Raw genomic sequence first — 16,679 nt, forward strand, 5'->3', positions numbered from 1 at the left:
ACTAGGATCATAGGATCATAGGAGGTCACTAGGCTAATGGCCCTGGGGCCCTTACAAGCATAGCCAAGAGTTTATTCCCAAAAAGATACCTCAATCAGCACCTGTCACCCCTGTCAATGAGAGACACAGGTGGAACCCCTAGGACAAATTTGTGGTTTCTCATGGACTCATCAAGGTTGATGAACAGAAAAGTTGTAGCATTTAACTGCAGCTCCCAGTCCAACTCTTTGAACTCAAGCAATGCCTATAGGTCTCCACCTATATTGATCCTCAGTACCCCATCAATAATAAAAGACACAAATTTCTTAAACCCTTCACATTGCATCTGATGTCTGTACAATGTGTTGGTTGATTGTCTGGTATAGTATGGCAGAAGTGAAAAGCATCTTAGTGAAAGTGGATCTATAGAACCCAAAAGCAACAACAAAGCTTTATAGTACCTAATGGTAGCAAAGAAGTACAAAGAAAAAGTGGGGGAGGGAGAGAAAGAGAGTGAGAGAGAAGAATAGTGCACAAGGTCTCTGGGACAAATCATATCTATCCTCCTGAATGTGCCACAGTAGAAAGAATAATATATAATACGGCGTGGAAACGCATAACTTACAGCACTAAGGCGCACCAACCCCGGATCTTGTGCCCATCCCGCTACATGTTTTGATTGGGAAAACTCATAGAGGGGGCTGGGAAGCACTAGTATCCTGTAAGGAAAACAAGATGTTTCCATCTTCAAAACTGAAAATCATGTCACTCACTCTTCCTTGTAAGCAGTGGAGAAGAGTATTTCCTCCCTGAATTCCATCCCAGGATGGAAACAGATGGATCAAAATATCATTACACTTTGAGAGACTCTAGCTACTAGTCTAGGCAGGGTACATCATTTGTAGGTATATAATATTTAAAAGTCTGCAGGCCTTGTTACTGCAACATGGACTACAAGCAGATACCAGAGTCTAGTAAGTTTGCTATGTTCATCTTGGGGCAAGAGAGTTTCCCGTGGGTCATTGTTTCTGGGGATAACTGACACAACCATGTGTAGAATCAATCTAGCTTAACCAAGGAATGAAGCCTGTTAATATTAAGAGTAAGCACCATCACAACAAGCATTCCTGCTCCTGCCTAACAGTGACCATTTATGTAAGCCAGAACACATGATCACATTAAAATATAGCAAAACTGGAGCACTCTTAGTTTCCTTAACTCCACTTAACAAGCTTATATGCTTTCAATGGAAGCCGACTCGATGATTAATAAGGGTGGGTACAAACAATGCCTATAAAACTATGTACACAAAAATAAGTACAGTGAAGGCCAAGGCTGTGAGGTTTGCTGGGCCTCAGTCCAATAACTGTCATATAAAAATTGTCATCATAAGACCAGAAAAGGGTCTGAAAACCCAGAACAGTGATGCCTGAAAACTCCGTCAATGACAACCAATGCTAAGATGAATGTGACAGCAAGCAGAAAGCAATCCAAAAATGGTTATAAAGTTATGGATTAACCTTGTTAACAAATCACGGTGCCACATTAAATCAACAAATGTTAAAGTTCAAACATGAATAACTATAGAAGGACCAATGTCAGCCACAACATGAGCATTAAAGGCAAAGACAACAATCAAATATGAGATGTTACAAAGTCGACTAACAAGAGCATTTAGAACAGATATAAAATAAATATAATCCAAGAATTAAAAAAAGATTATAACACATGCAACTGCAAATATTAACATGTAAAACATGACACTACTAAGGTACAACAATGTGAACACAGCAAACATAGTAAATAATAATAAAGCATTAAATTCAAAAAGAAAAATATAACAAAGGGGGTTGGAAATTTAATCTTCTGAGTTGCAAAAGAATGTAGTAGAAATTTGGCAGAATGACTGGCACATAGCTCTTAGCCAGGGTCTCTAAAGCAGTAACATTTATTTTCTTTTGCAAGGTGAGACATTAAAGACTTTTTGAATGATTGAAGTTGACTGAGCCTCCTGATTTGGCTTGGGATGCACAGATTGGAAATCTGTCCTCCATTTCCTTGAGCTAATCATCACCAACCAATCCCTTAGATTCAGAGCAACTAGTCAAACTCAGATCTCAGGTAGTATACCAGTGGCCCTAATCCTATGTGCTGGGTTTAACTAATCCAGACGGTCATGAAAGTCTAAGAAACACAAATGGAAAGCCATAGCAGGGCAAAACAACAAAACAGCTCATGACTGATACAAACAAACTAAAATCTGCATGGCTGCATTTTATTCATTATGCATTTAAGGTGGAGGTGGGATTACATCAAGGATCAGCTCTGAGCCCTTTCTTATTTGCAATGGTGATGGACAGGTTGACAGACGAGATCAGACAGGAGTCCCCGTGGACTATGATGTTTGCAGATGACATTATGATCTGTAGTAAGAGTAGGGAACAGGTGGAGGAGACCCTGGAGAGGTGGAGATATGTTCTAGAGAGAAGAGGAATGAAGGTCAGCAGGACTAAAACAGAATATATGTGTGTGGATAAGAGGGAGGATAGAGGAATGGTGAGGATGCAAGGAGTAGAGGTGGCGAAGGTGGATGAGTTTAAATACTTGGGATCAATAGTTCAGAGAAATGGTGAGTGTGGAAGAGAGGTGAAGAAGAGAGTACAGGCGGGATGGAGTGGGTGGAGAAGAGTGTCAGGAGTGATTTGTGACAGACGAGTACCAGTAAGACTGAAAGGGAAGGTCTACAAGAGGGTAGTGAGACCAGCTATGTTATATGGATTGGAGGCAGTGGCATTGACAAAAATGCAGGATTTAGAGCTGGATGTGGCAGAGTTAAAGATGTTAAGATTTGCACTGGGTGTAACGAGGGTGGACAGGATTAGGAATAAGTATATTAGAGGGTCAGCCCAGGTTGGAAGGTTTGGAGACAAAGCCAGAGAGGCAAGATTACGTTGGTTTGGACATGTGCTGAGGAGGGATGCTGAGTATATTGGGAAAAGGATGCTAAGGATGAAGCTACCAGGTAACCGGAAAAGAGGAAGGTCTAAGATAAGGTTTATGGATGTGGTGAGAGAGGACATGCAGGTGGTTGGTGTGACAGAGCAAGATGCAGAGGACAGGAAGAAATGGAAACAGATGATCCACTGTGGCGACCCCTAACATGAACAGCTGAAAGATGATGATGATTCATTCCCTACAAAAACTTCTCTCAGTATTGCCATAGTGGTGCTAGAAGCCTCAGAAGTTCTAAGGGAATTCATCGGTGAACATCTGGTAAAGTACTTTAATCAGGGTTTGATTAGTATCCAGAAATATAATACACTGTTCAAATCTGTTTACTACATTAGCTCAGGTAAGCACCTCCTAATTCCGATATGTTATTTCTGTTTGGTGTTTTTGTGTGTCTTGATTTTTTTTGTTAAATAGTAGTACAAATCCATGTTAGATGAACTGATTATAACACTTTGCTATACTACAGCCACTCCAGTGGCATAGAGGGATAAAACTATGACTACTTCCTAGGCTACCTGGGTTCAGTTAGCAGCACAGATGACTGATGGACTGGCAGGGATGAATGGATGTATCCATCCTAGGTACTTATAGGTGATGGTCCCTATGAGGAGGCATGGTCCAAAGAGGGGATTTATTCTCAGACATAGTAGATGAGTATAGGAGTGGGGTAGGGCATACAAAAAAAAAAGAACCGATCCCAGATGGCCGAGCTCCATGGACACTCCTAGGATCACAAATGGCCTCTGCAATACTGGAATAGTCTGTTGCATAGGAGAATGTCTGGTAGACCCAGGGTAGATGTGCAGCACTGGGGGCCAGGCCAACAGGAGGAGATCTGAGTGGACCAAAAAAAAAAAAAAAAAAAAAAAAAACTTTGCTGTGCCGGTGACCTTAATGAGCCAGAACAGAAAGTTCAGGGTTTGAGTAAGTTATACAACAATATATGTTTTAAACTACTTTAAAAAAAATGTTAATTTAAAAAAGGCAGATTACCTTCCTCACAGTGTTGACCTCTAAATCCCAGAGGACACAGGCATATGTAGGAATCAGCACCACTGGTTATACACATGCCATTGTGGAGACATAAGACTTTGTTGCACACTCCTGTGCTGCATTCACCTGTAAACAAAGATGGGAAAAGAATTCAGTGAAATTCAGCCAGCAGTGCAGTATCAAAAGTAGAGAAAGACAGATTCTGCTGTAAACCAACCCGGTAGTTTCTTTACTGAAGGCACTGCTTACCTTTCAAACATACCCTGTAAACTGAGTTCAGTGCTGTGCAATGTTATTCTGGTATGAAAATAGTTACACATCTCTTTTATGCTTGAAATGAAATAGCTGCTATTGTCCGTAATACTTTCTTCATGAATGACTAGAATTATGCAATGAAACAAATGATATATTCAAAAACTTTTCACGCTGTCTGGACACAGCAATCAACTTGCCCATTGTAAATGAAACATCACTTACAAGAAAAAGGTTTGGCAAACCTCCCTGACACACAGAAAGCTGTGATGTAAAAATAGCAACTTAAAGATTACACTACACACAAAACACAATACAGTCCATCTCAACATCAAATGTGCTTTCTCTGCAGTCTAAGAATATAAATAAATACAGTTTCATAGCCAAAGACAGTACAGAAAGCTTGTCTGAGAATGTAGTTTATTGTATTGTGTCTGATTGATTTTTTTTACACCTCAATCTTTTGGACAAAGAAAGTATATCCAGAAAATATAAACACTAGCTATCATGAAAATCAACTACAGTAAATACAGGTATTTTTTGTTGTTCTTAATGACTTGGAACACAATGCATTAACGAAGTTACTTTGTCTGCAGGTTTGAAACTTACCTAATATAATGTGCAAACATCACCACTTCAAGTCCCACAAATGTGCAATTCATTAGGAAGCTGCCACTAGATGCAGAAGATGTTAGAAACTAACTACTTAAAGAAGAAGTCCACTGCTACAATGCCATTATTTTAAAAGGTTGGCCATTTACTTATTTTTTTTTAATAGTAGCACTGTATAATAGCAATAATATACTACTGTACGGCTTGCTTATTTGTTTGACTGTGATCAAAGTATGCCAGCAGTAGGCAAACCCAGCATTACTCACAGACATAGATCATTGTTAAACATTAGAATGCTAAACAAAAACACTGTAATACATAACAACTAATAAACTGCAAGAATATATTCCTAGATATCCTTGGAAGTTAGCTAAAATAGCCTAAATAAATTGATGACACAGTTAAAAAATCATACAACAAAATATGTTGACTGACAGAGAATACAATCACAAGTATGCTAATGAATCTGGTTAAGATGGTGTCCTCATTAATAGTTTAATAAATTCCTTCATTGAAATATTTTTTGCCAAGAAGATGTTGGTAAAATTGCAGATGAAGTCAGAGCCTTTGGCAAGAATACAATTTTTGGTGCTGGGAAAATAGACTACAATAAGAATATAAAACGGAGTGATTCAAGAGATATTAGCAAGCTTTTGTGACAGTAGTTGTATTTTATTGTCTTTCAGTTCCCTATGCAACAAAGGCAAATTTTAATACATGTTCCCTGAAGTAAAGTACATGCACTAGTGAAGGGCATTATCTAGAGAGGATCACTGGATGACAGATGTGAAGTGATGCTGAAAAACAAGCTTCAGCCTATATCAGTTTGTTGGCATCCATTAGGCAGAGCTGTGATAGTAACTTACACATCTTATGACTGTAGGCAGCATTTATTAAGTCATGTTCCTGACACAAGACTACAACGTATAGTCTGTGTTCAGCAGAAAGATGTTACACAAGTCACTTCTGTTCTGCAGAGGACTAAAGCCCTGAATATGACTCAGATGAACTGGGAATAAATAATAACCTTAGAGCTAAAGCAGCCAGTTGGGGAAGGAGGGAGTGAGTGACCAATAGTGGGTCACCCATTCAAGAAGAAGGGTTGTGTCCCAGTCCACTGCAGTGCTGACACCTACTGGATGCACTCAGTGTCAGCTAACTCATCTAAGAAGAGGAGTGGTGTCCCAGTTCACTGCAGTGCTGGCACCTACTGGATGTAGTTAGTGTCAGCTAGCCCATCCAAGAAGACGGGCGGTGTCCCAGTTCATTGCATTACTGACACCTATCAGAAACACTTGTGTACAGCATGTACAATGTAAGTCATGGATGTGCGCTTGGCTCTGGCAAGCTGCATTCATAGAGTAGCCTTCACTGGCATTTATGTGGGTGCTTCCACATGCATGACAAACAGCATAGCAGACCCTCATGAGGTCTATACACATATAAGCCACCAGAGGAGACGCATCATCCAATACAAAAAGTCCCTTACTGGTACCTGGCTGATAGCCGCAGTACGACTGGCTCTCACCTGCTAGGGGTTAGAATACAATACAAAAGTGGTGAGTGCGGATAGCTGGCAGACCAGAGAACAAACTAGATTGTAAAAAGGCAAAGAAATATTTAACACAAACCTTAGCAAATAAAAGAATGAATATCGATGTCTGTTGTCCATCAAGCTTGTCATGCTACATCAATTTCCATCATCATACAGAACAAAATGAGCTTTTATTTTCTATTAGAGTGCTGATAGTAACATGTCTCTAAGGAATACAGAGCAAGCAAGGACACTGATAATAAATTAATTTCTGATGAAAATGCTGTTTTACAGCATTACTCATAATCCTAAGAAGTATAAGGAAAAAGAGAGTCTTCTCAGTTTATTTAGTACTTTCACATGCTAACTAGGCAGGCAACTAGAAGAGATATCATTCTTGCAATAAAGGTAGATGAATAAAGCTCTTGGTATTTGTTATATTGAAAAAGCTGTGCCAGGGGTCAGACTTACCATGCTTGTGAAAACTAACCCATAAGGGGTTCTAAGGGGATCCAGTTCCTGTCAGCCTGGGATGACATGGTTGATAGACTTTTGGTTACTGGCTAAGGCACTTGTCTCCCCTGTAGTGCCTTCTTTAGGCAAGGTCTCAAGAGCAAAATTTTAGATGCGAAAATATCACTCACAAACATATTAAATGTTATGCTGCTAAGTGCTAGGAATTTAAATCTGAAACTGCACTCTCTGGAAGCACTCCTCTTCCTCGAGGATGTTGACATCTGTACAGTCACAGAAACTTGGTTCAGGGCCGTAGAGAGTACCCTGGCCTTGCAAGGCTACAATGCCTTCCCCACTTTCAGACTGCAAAATGAATATGTGAGAACCAAAGGAGGAGGAGTATCTATCTTCATCAAAGACAGATACACTTCTAGACTGGTTAGACAGGAAAAATCCATGGAGTTACCCCAAGTTCAGCTAACTGTGGCTAAGACCCCCCCTTCAAGTCATCATTAGCTATGGGCCTCCTTCAATGAACCAAGATAACTGCACTGCTTATTTGGACCTACTTGAGTCAATCAAATTACAACCAAACACTCTAGTCATGGGCAATTTTAACTATCCCTCCATTGAGTGGGAAACTTGTATGAGTACCAGCATGCTTGCACAAAGGTTCCTGGACTTTCTTAACACTAATGCCCAGGAACAAATATTATGTAAACCCACAAGGGACTGAAATATTCTCGACCTGGTCCTTACCAACATGGGTGACAGGTGCACCACCAGAAGTATAGAACCTTCACTACTTAATTCTGATCACAAATCAGTCACATTTGAAGTAGCTATAACAACTGAACCTCTCTTAGGTGAAATCAGGCTAAACAATTTCACCAAAGCTAATTATACCCTCTGAAGGGATGGCAGATATAATTTCCAAGCTCCTGTTCCCACTGATGGCATTGACAACTATACTAAGTTATACACAAATGCCCTGTACAAACACTTACACAAATATATTGACACAGCTCTACCTGATAGGATCAAAACAAGATCCTCTAGAAAAAACATGCCTCCATGGTGGACTAGCATTAATAAGTTATACAACAAGAGGAAGAAGTTACTAAGAGTAAAAAAGGGATGTCCCACCACTGAAAGGAAACTCTTCTGCTTGAACAAACAAATAAGACAACTTGTAAAATACTCTAAGGGCAACTTCAAAAAATAATTAGTAACCATAGCTAATGATAACAATAAGGCATTCTTCAGCTATATCTGTAACCTAAAAGGTAGAACCCAGATGTGTGCTGAACTAGCTGTAGATGGCATCACACACACTGATCCTGTAAAAATAGCTAACCTATTAGCCAACAGGTTTGGTCAAAATTTCACCCCACTTGTTCCCTCCAAACATTCCCCAAAGCATTCCTTCTACATCTCCCCCACCTTGCATCTCCAAAGAGCAAGTCAGTAATGCTCTTTCCAAGGCCAAAATCACAGCCTCTATGGGACTGGATGGTGTCCCATGTTGTGTTGAAATGGTCTAAAACATGAGGTAGCAACTCCGTTTGGTAGTCTCTTTAACCACAGCCTGAGTACTGGTTTTGTCCCTGATGAATGGAAAACTGCAATCGGCATCCCCCTTCATAAAAGGGGTAGAGCAACAGACCCTGGAAACTACAGACCCATAAGCTTAACCATACATATCTGCAAGACCGTGTAATGAATCATCATGTGTCTTATAAATAATGATATAGTTGAACTCCAGACCCTTGATCAGACAGAGTTTGTTTTTTTAAAGGCAGGTCATGCCAGTTAAACCTGGTGGACTTCTTTGAAAAGATCACCAGAGCCATAGATGAAGGCAAATCTGTGCATATAGCCTACCTTAACTTAGACAAAGCCTTTGACACAATTCCACATTTGGGCATCATTGATAAACTCTCCCAGTTGAATATTAACCCTTATGTTGTCAGGTGGGTTGTTAACTGGCTAACTAACAGATCGCACACAGTTAAATTTGGGGACATTAGCTCACCCAGCAGACCTGTTCCCAGTGGGATTCCACAGGGGTCAGTGCTGGGCCCCCTATTGTCTGGAATACACTTCTCAGAAGTTCAGGCCAAAACAGAGGGGCTGTGGCTGACCAAGTTTGGTGACAACTGCAAATTAGGCACAATCACTGAATCCCCAAATTATGTCAATATACTTCAAGAGAGACTTCCACATACCAATGAATTGTGCCAAAGCCATGGACTCAAATTCAATGCTAAAAAATGCATTATGATCCCCTTTGGCAAAACAATGTTATGCCGGCAAACTATCTTATAAATAACAATACTCTAGTAACAACTCAGTAGTGAGAGGCTTAGTAATGCAAGTTGACTGTAGCCTAAACTTTGACCACCATGTGTCTATTGTGATAATGAAGACATTCTACGTCGCACACCACATTAGCAAAGGCATTGCCTCAAGAGTGAAAGATGGCATAACACCCATGTACTCGACCCTCATCAGTCCAGTAATTGAGCACAATGCTCCCTTTGGTTTGTACCTTACCAGGCACCTACAACAACTTGAGAGACTTCAGAGATTTCTAACCAGGAAAATTCAGGGTCTCCAGCACATTAGCAGATAGAAGTCACTCTCACTCTACTCAGTAGCATACAGAATGGTTAGAGGAGACTTGCGCTTGGCCTACAGAGCAATCTCAGATCCAAACCTAATAGAAATGCAGCAGATCTGCAAGTCAAATGGGACAAGGGTTACCCACTCACTCACTCCAGGGACCTTAACCTGGCCTGTGACATAAATAGGACCTGCTGGAGAGATAGATATATCTCTCAGAGGTTGCCACTCCTCTGGAATAAGTTCCTCTATGATCCTGTTTAACCATACCTTGGATGACTGGCTGGGAAACCATAAATTCCTGATAGGGATTTCACCTATCACCCTCCCAGATACTGGCAGTCATTGCTAACTAAGATCTTGAGTTTAGGCAAGATATTGGGTACACGTGCTTACACATAAAGACCTTCAGATGAATAGTTCAGTAATCATATATGAACCTATGAACCTATAACCTAAAGTCTCAGTTGCAGTCACAAGAGGAAACTGTGAAGGATGCATCATTCACTGCCTGCCACAAGGGACATTTCTGTCTTCCAGAGTTTTTCCTTCCACTTCATATCAGTATTTTAAATCTAATTTATTCCTTAAGAGTTGTGGGCTATAGTACCTTTCATATCACTGCAAGAAATGTGAATTATAGTACTATTTGTCACTGCTTACACTTCTGAATACCTACATTTCAAAAACTACACCTCAAGATGAAGGTCATCATGACAACAAAACTGAGAAGCATTACCAATCATTCGTCTGAGGGCTGATATACAAATAATGTCTCCATTTCATTTTTCAATCAACAATGGAAGCAAGAAGTTATCACTTAAGCTTCAGCCAAGGCAACAAAGGAGAAAAAAGGCATAAAAAAGAGATGACATGTAGCAATATACATAGGCTGACTGCTTCAGTTTTTTCTTTTTTTTCTACTATATGCTGAGTGACACTGTAGTTGCTACTAACCACAGTAACCTATTCCTTCCAAGAGAAACATTACTAAGTACTCATGTATTTAATAAGCACACATATCTGATGGAAAGGGACCCTTTGCATTAGCTTTACTGTTACCAGTGTATTAAAAACACCCATAATATTCTGCTTAGGGGCACTGCACATATTAAGGTTGAAACTGCTTCAGCCTATCTTATCAAAGGACATGAAGATCACTGCTGATGAATATCCTGTCTGCATGGAAGATGATGAAGGGTTCCACAGCCATGAGTGCTTGCAGGTCAGAGATTCTTCTGGCTGAAGTTATGGCCAGGAGAAAGGCTGTCTTCCAGGAGAGAAATATTAGCTCTGCAGAAGAAGCTGGTTTGAAAAGGGGCAGAGAAAGCTTTTTCAAGACAAAGTTAAGGTCCCAAGCTGGTTTGAAAAGGGGCAGGGAAAGCTTTTCCAAGACAAAGTTAAGGTCCCAAGCTGGTGTTGGTGCCCTTCTGGGGTCCTCAAGTTGCTAGACCCTCTGAGGAGCTGTTTAATCAAACGGTGTGAAAAAGAGGCTGCTCAGTGGGAAAATGAACAGAAATAGCAGAGGCATGAATTTTTATAGAGGAGAAAGGGAGTCCACTGTGTAGTAGGTCAGCTAAATAATGCAGGATGAGTGGGATGGAGGGCTCTGACATGTTGCCCCCCTTAGCCTGGATCCAGATGCAGAACCATTTTCCATTTATCTGCATAAGACTTTTTGGTGCTAGGCATCTGGCCTCTCGGATAACATCCAGAACCTGTTTACTGAGAATGGCAGATTGGTCAGGTGTTAGGGTATAAGCCAAGCTGCCAAACTGAGTGTCTGCAATTGGGGGGGGGGTCCATGAATTCCCCTTCCCTCTGGGTTAGGAGGTTTGGAATCTGAGAAAGATTCCATGGAGGCAGCAGGGACAGGCTGCGCAGCAAGTGGTACCAGTGCTGTCTGGGCCAGTCTGGAGCTATGAGAAAAGTCCTTGGTTTTTCCTCCCTTATTTTGAGCAGTACACTGGAAATGAGAGGTAGGGGAGGAAAGGCATAGACTGAGAGGTTTACCCTGGAGAAGGACAGGGCATCCACTTTCCAAGCCATGCAGTGATGTTCCTTGGTGCGGAATTTGCTTAGCTGATGGTTGGTGTGTGAGAGAAAGAGGTCGATCTGTGGGGTTCCCCATTTCTGAGCTATTAGGAAGAAGGTGTTTCTGTTTAGCTGGCACTCGTGGGGGTCCAAGAGCGTTCTGCTTAATTGGTCTGCCAGGGAGTTGAGAGAGCCTACCAGGTATTGTGCTAACAGGTGTATTTGCATAGGAGAGGCTGTGAACCAAAGGGTCATGGGCAGCCTGCACAGCGGTTAGGAGTGAGTCCCGCCCTGCTTGTTGATGTACCACCCCACAGTGGTGTTGTCTGCTTTGATCAGGAGAACCCCTGGAGAGAGAAGGGGTTTGAAAAATATTAAGGCCGGCTGCACAGCCATCATCTCTTTTTGATTGATGTGCAGGGGGAGCTGCTGGGGGTTCCATTGGCCCTGTATGTACCTGCCGTCCAGGTGTGCACCCCAAGCATAGTCTGATGCATCTGTGGTGAGGGTCTGGGTGATGAGGTGTGGGGAGAAGAGCAGTCCCTTGTTGTGGGAGCAGGTTGTTGCCCACCAAAGAAATTCCTTCCTCAGGCAAGAAATAATAGGCAGAAGAGTTTCCAGATCTTGAGAGTGTTGACACCAAAGGCTCTTTAGGTACCACTGAAGTTTCCTCATATGCAGTCTGGCATATGAAAGAAGGAGTATACAAGAGGCCATGAACCCCAGGGCTTGCAGGAATTTTCTTGCAGAAAGCTGGGGCCTGGTGGACAGTTGAGAGAAGTAAGCTGATAGGAAAATTTGTTTCTCTGGTGTAAGGCATGCCATCTGGGATGCTGTGTCCAGACTTGCTCCCAGGAAGATTATCCTTTTGGTGGGTACCTGTTTGGATTTCTTTTTGTTGATTGTGTACCCTAGGGATGTTAGTAGGTCCTTTACAAAGGCCAGGTCTTTGAGCAGCTTTTCCTGGCTGTCTGCCTGGCAGCTGCTGGAGGGTGAGCATTTTGAATTCTGGGATCACCAGAAAGATGATTAGAATGGATAGACCGAGAATGGAGCACCAGGTGCCTTCTTTTCTGGGTACCCGAAAAGGTCTGGAGTAGAAGCCTTGGCCTATCTGCTCTGCAGGAATGTGCTCTACTGCCCCCAAAGAGAGCAGGGAATGGATTTGCTTTTGAGCCTCTGCCCACTGATTTGGTGGCAGATCTGGGAACCCTTTTGGGATGAAAAGGGTGTGGAAGGAGAATTTGTACCCCTGAGACACAATGCTCAGAACCCATTGGCCCTTGGTAATGGTGGCCCAGGTGCTTGAGTGAAAGGAGAGTTTTCCTCCTAGGGGTATGTGAAGGTGGGCAGAGGTGAGGTTGGGAAGGGGCGAGTCATTGTGAGTTCTTATGATAAGGAGGTGGCTTATAACTCCCTGGTTTTGAGTCCACTGCTTAGATCTCTGCAACCCCTGGGTCTGCTGCCTGGGGGGGGTCTGTTTTCACGGGTCCTAGGCTGGCCCTGTCTACTTGGAGCAGGAAAGGACCAGTGCTATGAGGGAAAATGCCTGCTGAACCTAGGGGCTGGACCTGTAAGAAATCTTTAACAGTCTGCATAGATTTTGCTTTTTCTACCATCTTTTTTAAGACATCTTAGTGCCAAACAAGTTATCTTTGTGCAAAGATGCATCCAACAATTTTGATTTGACATGGCCTGGCAGGGGTTGTTCCTTAAGCCATGCATGTTTTCTAATAACAGATCCAGTGACGGCTGCCCAGCAAGAAGCTTCTAGGGCATCAAAACCACAGTGTAAAGTGTGTTTAGCTACTTGACCAGCAGAGCGCATTAAGTCCTGTAAATCTTTAGATTCTGCCCATGCAGGAAAGGAGGAAATTTTTTGTTTAAGGAGTTCCAAGGTACATTGCTGATACTTAAGCACATGGAACTGACAATTTAGTGCCCTGATAGCAAGAGTAGCTGAGGTGTATACCTTTTTACCCCATCTGTCCAGTGCTCGGGAATCCCTGTCTGAGAGAGTGGGATTCTTAGCTGAGGTTGCTTTAATCCTTTTAGGACCTTGAATAATGACCTCAGGGTCTGCTGTTGGATTTTTAAAAAATATATTTTTATGATTTAGGGACTCTGTAGTACCTGTCTGGTTTTCTGGGAGCAGGAGGGAGGGCATCTGGAGTCAAGCTGGATTCAAGGAAGACATCATCCACCACATCTAGGACTGGGGAGATCGCTAAGGGCCTGTGTTGTGGAAGGTCCAGGAACTCTCTGAATCTCTTTTTAGACTGTGGGTAGTCTTGACTCTCCCATTGTAAATGCTCCCTTAAAGTATGCAGGGTTCCCCCAAAAGAAAAATCCTCTGGGGGAGAGGCTGAAGGAATGGATTTCTCTGCATCAGAATCCTCATATGTAGAGAGGGGCTGCATGTCTTCATAGTCAGATGCATTGGATTCATCTGACTCATGTTCAGACAAAACTACTGGAAACAGATCTCTTTTCCTTTTAGAGGGAGTGGCTTGGCTTCCCCTAATCAGCATGATAAGGTCTTCTGCCATTTTAAGCATTTGAGATTGAGGCAAGGGAGCAGGCGCCTGAAAATGGGTAGTTGGTTTCTTGTGTGTGGTTCGACCCCTTGGCCTAAGGAACTCAGTTGTTTTCAAATGAATGGTAGCCATTAAAGAAGTTGTTGGTTTATGTCAGGATTCGGTGTTGAGAAGGACTTCCTCAGAAGCCGGTGCCTGCACAGCTGCTCTGGACCCATCCAAGATAGAGATGACTGCAGGATCCTTAGACAAATAAAAGTTCTGCAGCATACCAGACTTCGAAAGGGTCTCGGTAGTGGCCTGCGAATTAACTGAAGCGGGCATTAGGGACTGTGAAAGTGCCTCACTGAGTTCCGGAGGACTGAAGACCACCTTAACAGAAGCGTTGTGGGAAGGTTTTATCCTGTGCGGTCTGTCTCTGTCTTTATCTTTACATTTTCTTTGGAAGATCTGCTGTCGGATGGCTTACCAAAGCCATATCAGAATTTGAGGACTGTAAACAGAAATATCTGGCTACAATAAAGGCCCAATGATGAATAGTTCTGGCGTTAAACAAAGCACAGAAGTGACAACGAGGGACATTGTGGTCTGGACCTAGACACGTGACACAGTAAGAGTGGAAGTCCCGGTGTGGTATTTGCTTTGCATAGGCAAGACAATTATTAACTTTTTCTGACATCGGTTAGTGCAAAAAAAAAATGATCCCCGATGGCTTACTTAACTTTCAAAGACTTCAGCTTCAATTCGGAAATGAAACTCAGGTAGCGGCCAGCCGGCAGTCATGTGAACTGCTTCTGCTTTGGGCTCCACGGCAAGAAAGACTGGTGTAATGGCATCGGATGCCTTCCTTTATACCACTGAAGACCCTACATCAGTCCCCAAGTGGCAGCAACTGATGAAGAAATACTAAGTCTCTGGTATTCAGGCTGGCCGAGGGCTACCCTGGCAGCGATAACTCAAATGTGATGACTGCAACAGTGAAACACAAAGAACATCACCAGGCTTACTAGTGCTTCCCTTGTTGTTAGACCTTATAGCTATTCTGTATCCTGATGAACATTTACTGGCTCCATGGAACACTTTTAAAATAACTTTTCTTTTGTATTAGCAGTAAACATTTCTACAATGCTGTTTGCTACAGGGGTTATAACAGTTATTATTCTGTGAGGGACTCCTTGGTTGTTGTTTACACATTGGCTATGTGGTGCTGTTTTGACTTATTGTTTTTTTTTTTTTTTTCTTTACCTCCAGCTCAGACCCCTTGGCTGTCTCAAAACTGTTTAAGTTGATTACTTTTGAAAGGTACACCATTATCAGATTTAGCAAAAGCTGATATGCTATTCATTGACAAAATGTTTTCTAAAGCAAGAATGGCAGTAGATAATATAGATATTACAGGAAGTACCCCTGAAATCCTCTATTTATAGTAATAAATAATCATTTTTGTTTATTGGGTTAAGTGTACCACAGAATTAATTAATACTTACATTCATGCAACATGCTTTGTGTGACTCCCACATCTGGATAAGAAAACAAGTAAATTTCAGACTGTTAATCTGACAAGGCAAGTAATCATGTATGTTTACCTATTAAGCTATCCATTGTTTGAGACATATCTTCTCCATAACAGTGGCCTTTGTTTCTATTAATCAAAATGAGTTTCATGTGCAGTCTCTATACATCACTTATGTAATGGTTTTGTAATTCTTAACCTTGAATCTTTTAACAAAATGATTATCCAAGAAACTGTAAATTCATCTTTGCATGTTTTTCATAGCTTTTGACAACTGCATCATTTGGAGGATTTTTGTACAATGTACCAGTCATGCAAAATGTTTCATTGACTAACATTGCATCGTTTTCTTCTCTCTGTTTTTCATTCTTTCAAAGTCAGGGTCTTGGCACCATAAATTCTATTACTATTTTATACAATATTCTTTTACTTTAATATGTATCTTTACTTTCTTGCCTTAATCATAAGATGACTATATATTTAGACAACTACATTTTCTCTTTGTGTTTTATATCATGCTCTAAGCTGTTAAAATTGTAAGCTTAGTGACTGTCACCCCAGTTTAAGAGGTGGTTTTGACTTGGGGTTGTTAAAGTTGGATTTAAGTGACTTATAACTGTTTAGTAATATGAACTCGTGTTAATATGTGTAAAACTGTTCATAGTCCTAAACTATAATTAATGATCTAAGTTTATAAAATATTACCTTTTATCTGCCACCTTGCATTTGGCTTCGTTCTGCTTCCAGGTCTAATTAACTTTCATCACCCTTTAATAGTGCTATATATTTTGGGTTGAAATACAGCATTAGTGGATACAAACCAAACCTTGTTAATACCTCTCAAGTGCTTTTGGGCACCTTTCTATTCTTTCACATTATATTTTGTTAATGCTCTTAAAAGCAGTGCTGCTACTGTAGTAAGTCTTTAATGAACCCTGTCTCTTTAACAGTTGGACTCATGGCTTTGTTAGCTGTGAAGTTTGTCTGGGTACCCCCCCATGATGCCAGATTAAAAGTGGTACTACTATATACACATCCAAAGGACACATTGAATGCCCAGATACATATTGGGAGGATATGCAGTCTGCACACAGAAAGCACCACAACCAAGAATCAAACGGGATAGTCCAGC

The 16,679-nt window shown here is 41.5% G+C and overlaps 1 protein-coding gene across 1 annotated transcript in view; it reads right to left on the reverse strand.

The window, feature by feature from the left end:
• Window positions 1–16,679, reverse strand: part of EGFLAM (EGF like, fibronectin type III and laminin G domains) — a 1,039,379-nt gene that overhangs the window by 645,454 nt on the left and 377,246 nt on the right. Inside the window, exon 5 of the mRNA XM_044069897.1 lies at window positions 3,985–4,110. Within this exon, the coding sequence (XP_043925832.1) occupies window positions 3,985–4,110 (126 nt within the window). The remainder of the gene's footprint in view (window positions 1–3,984; window positions 4,111–16,679) is intronic.

The sequence above is a fragment of the Protopterus annectens genome, chromosome 1.part0 (assembly GCF_019279795.1).
Source record: "Protopterus annectens isolate FY-2018-M chromosome 1.part0, PAN1.0, whole genome shotgun sequence".
NCBI classification, from domain to species: Eukaryota; Metazoa; Chordata; order Ceratodontiformes; family Protopteridae; genus Protopterus; species Protopterus annectens.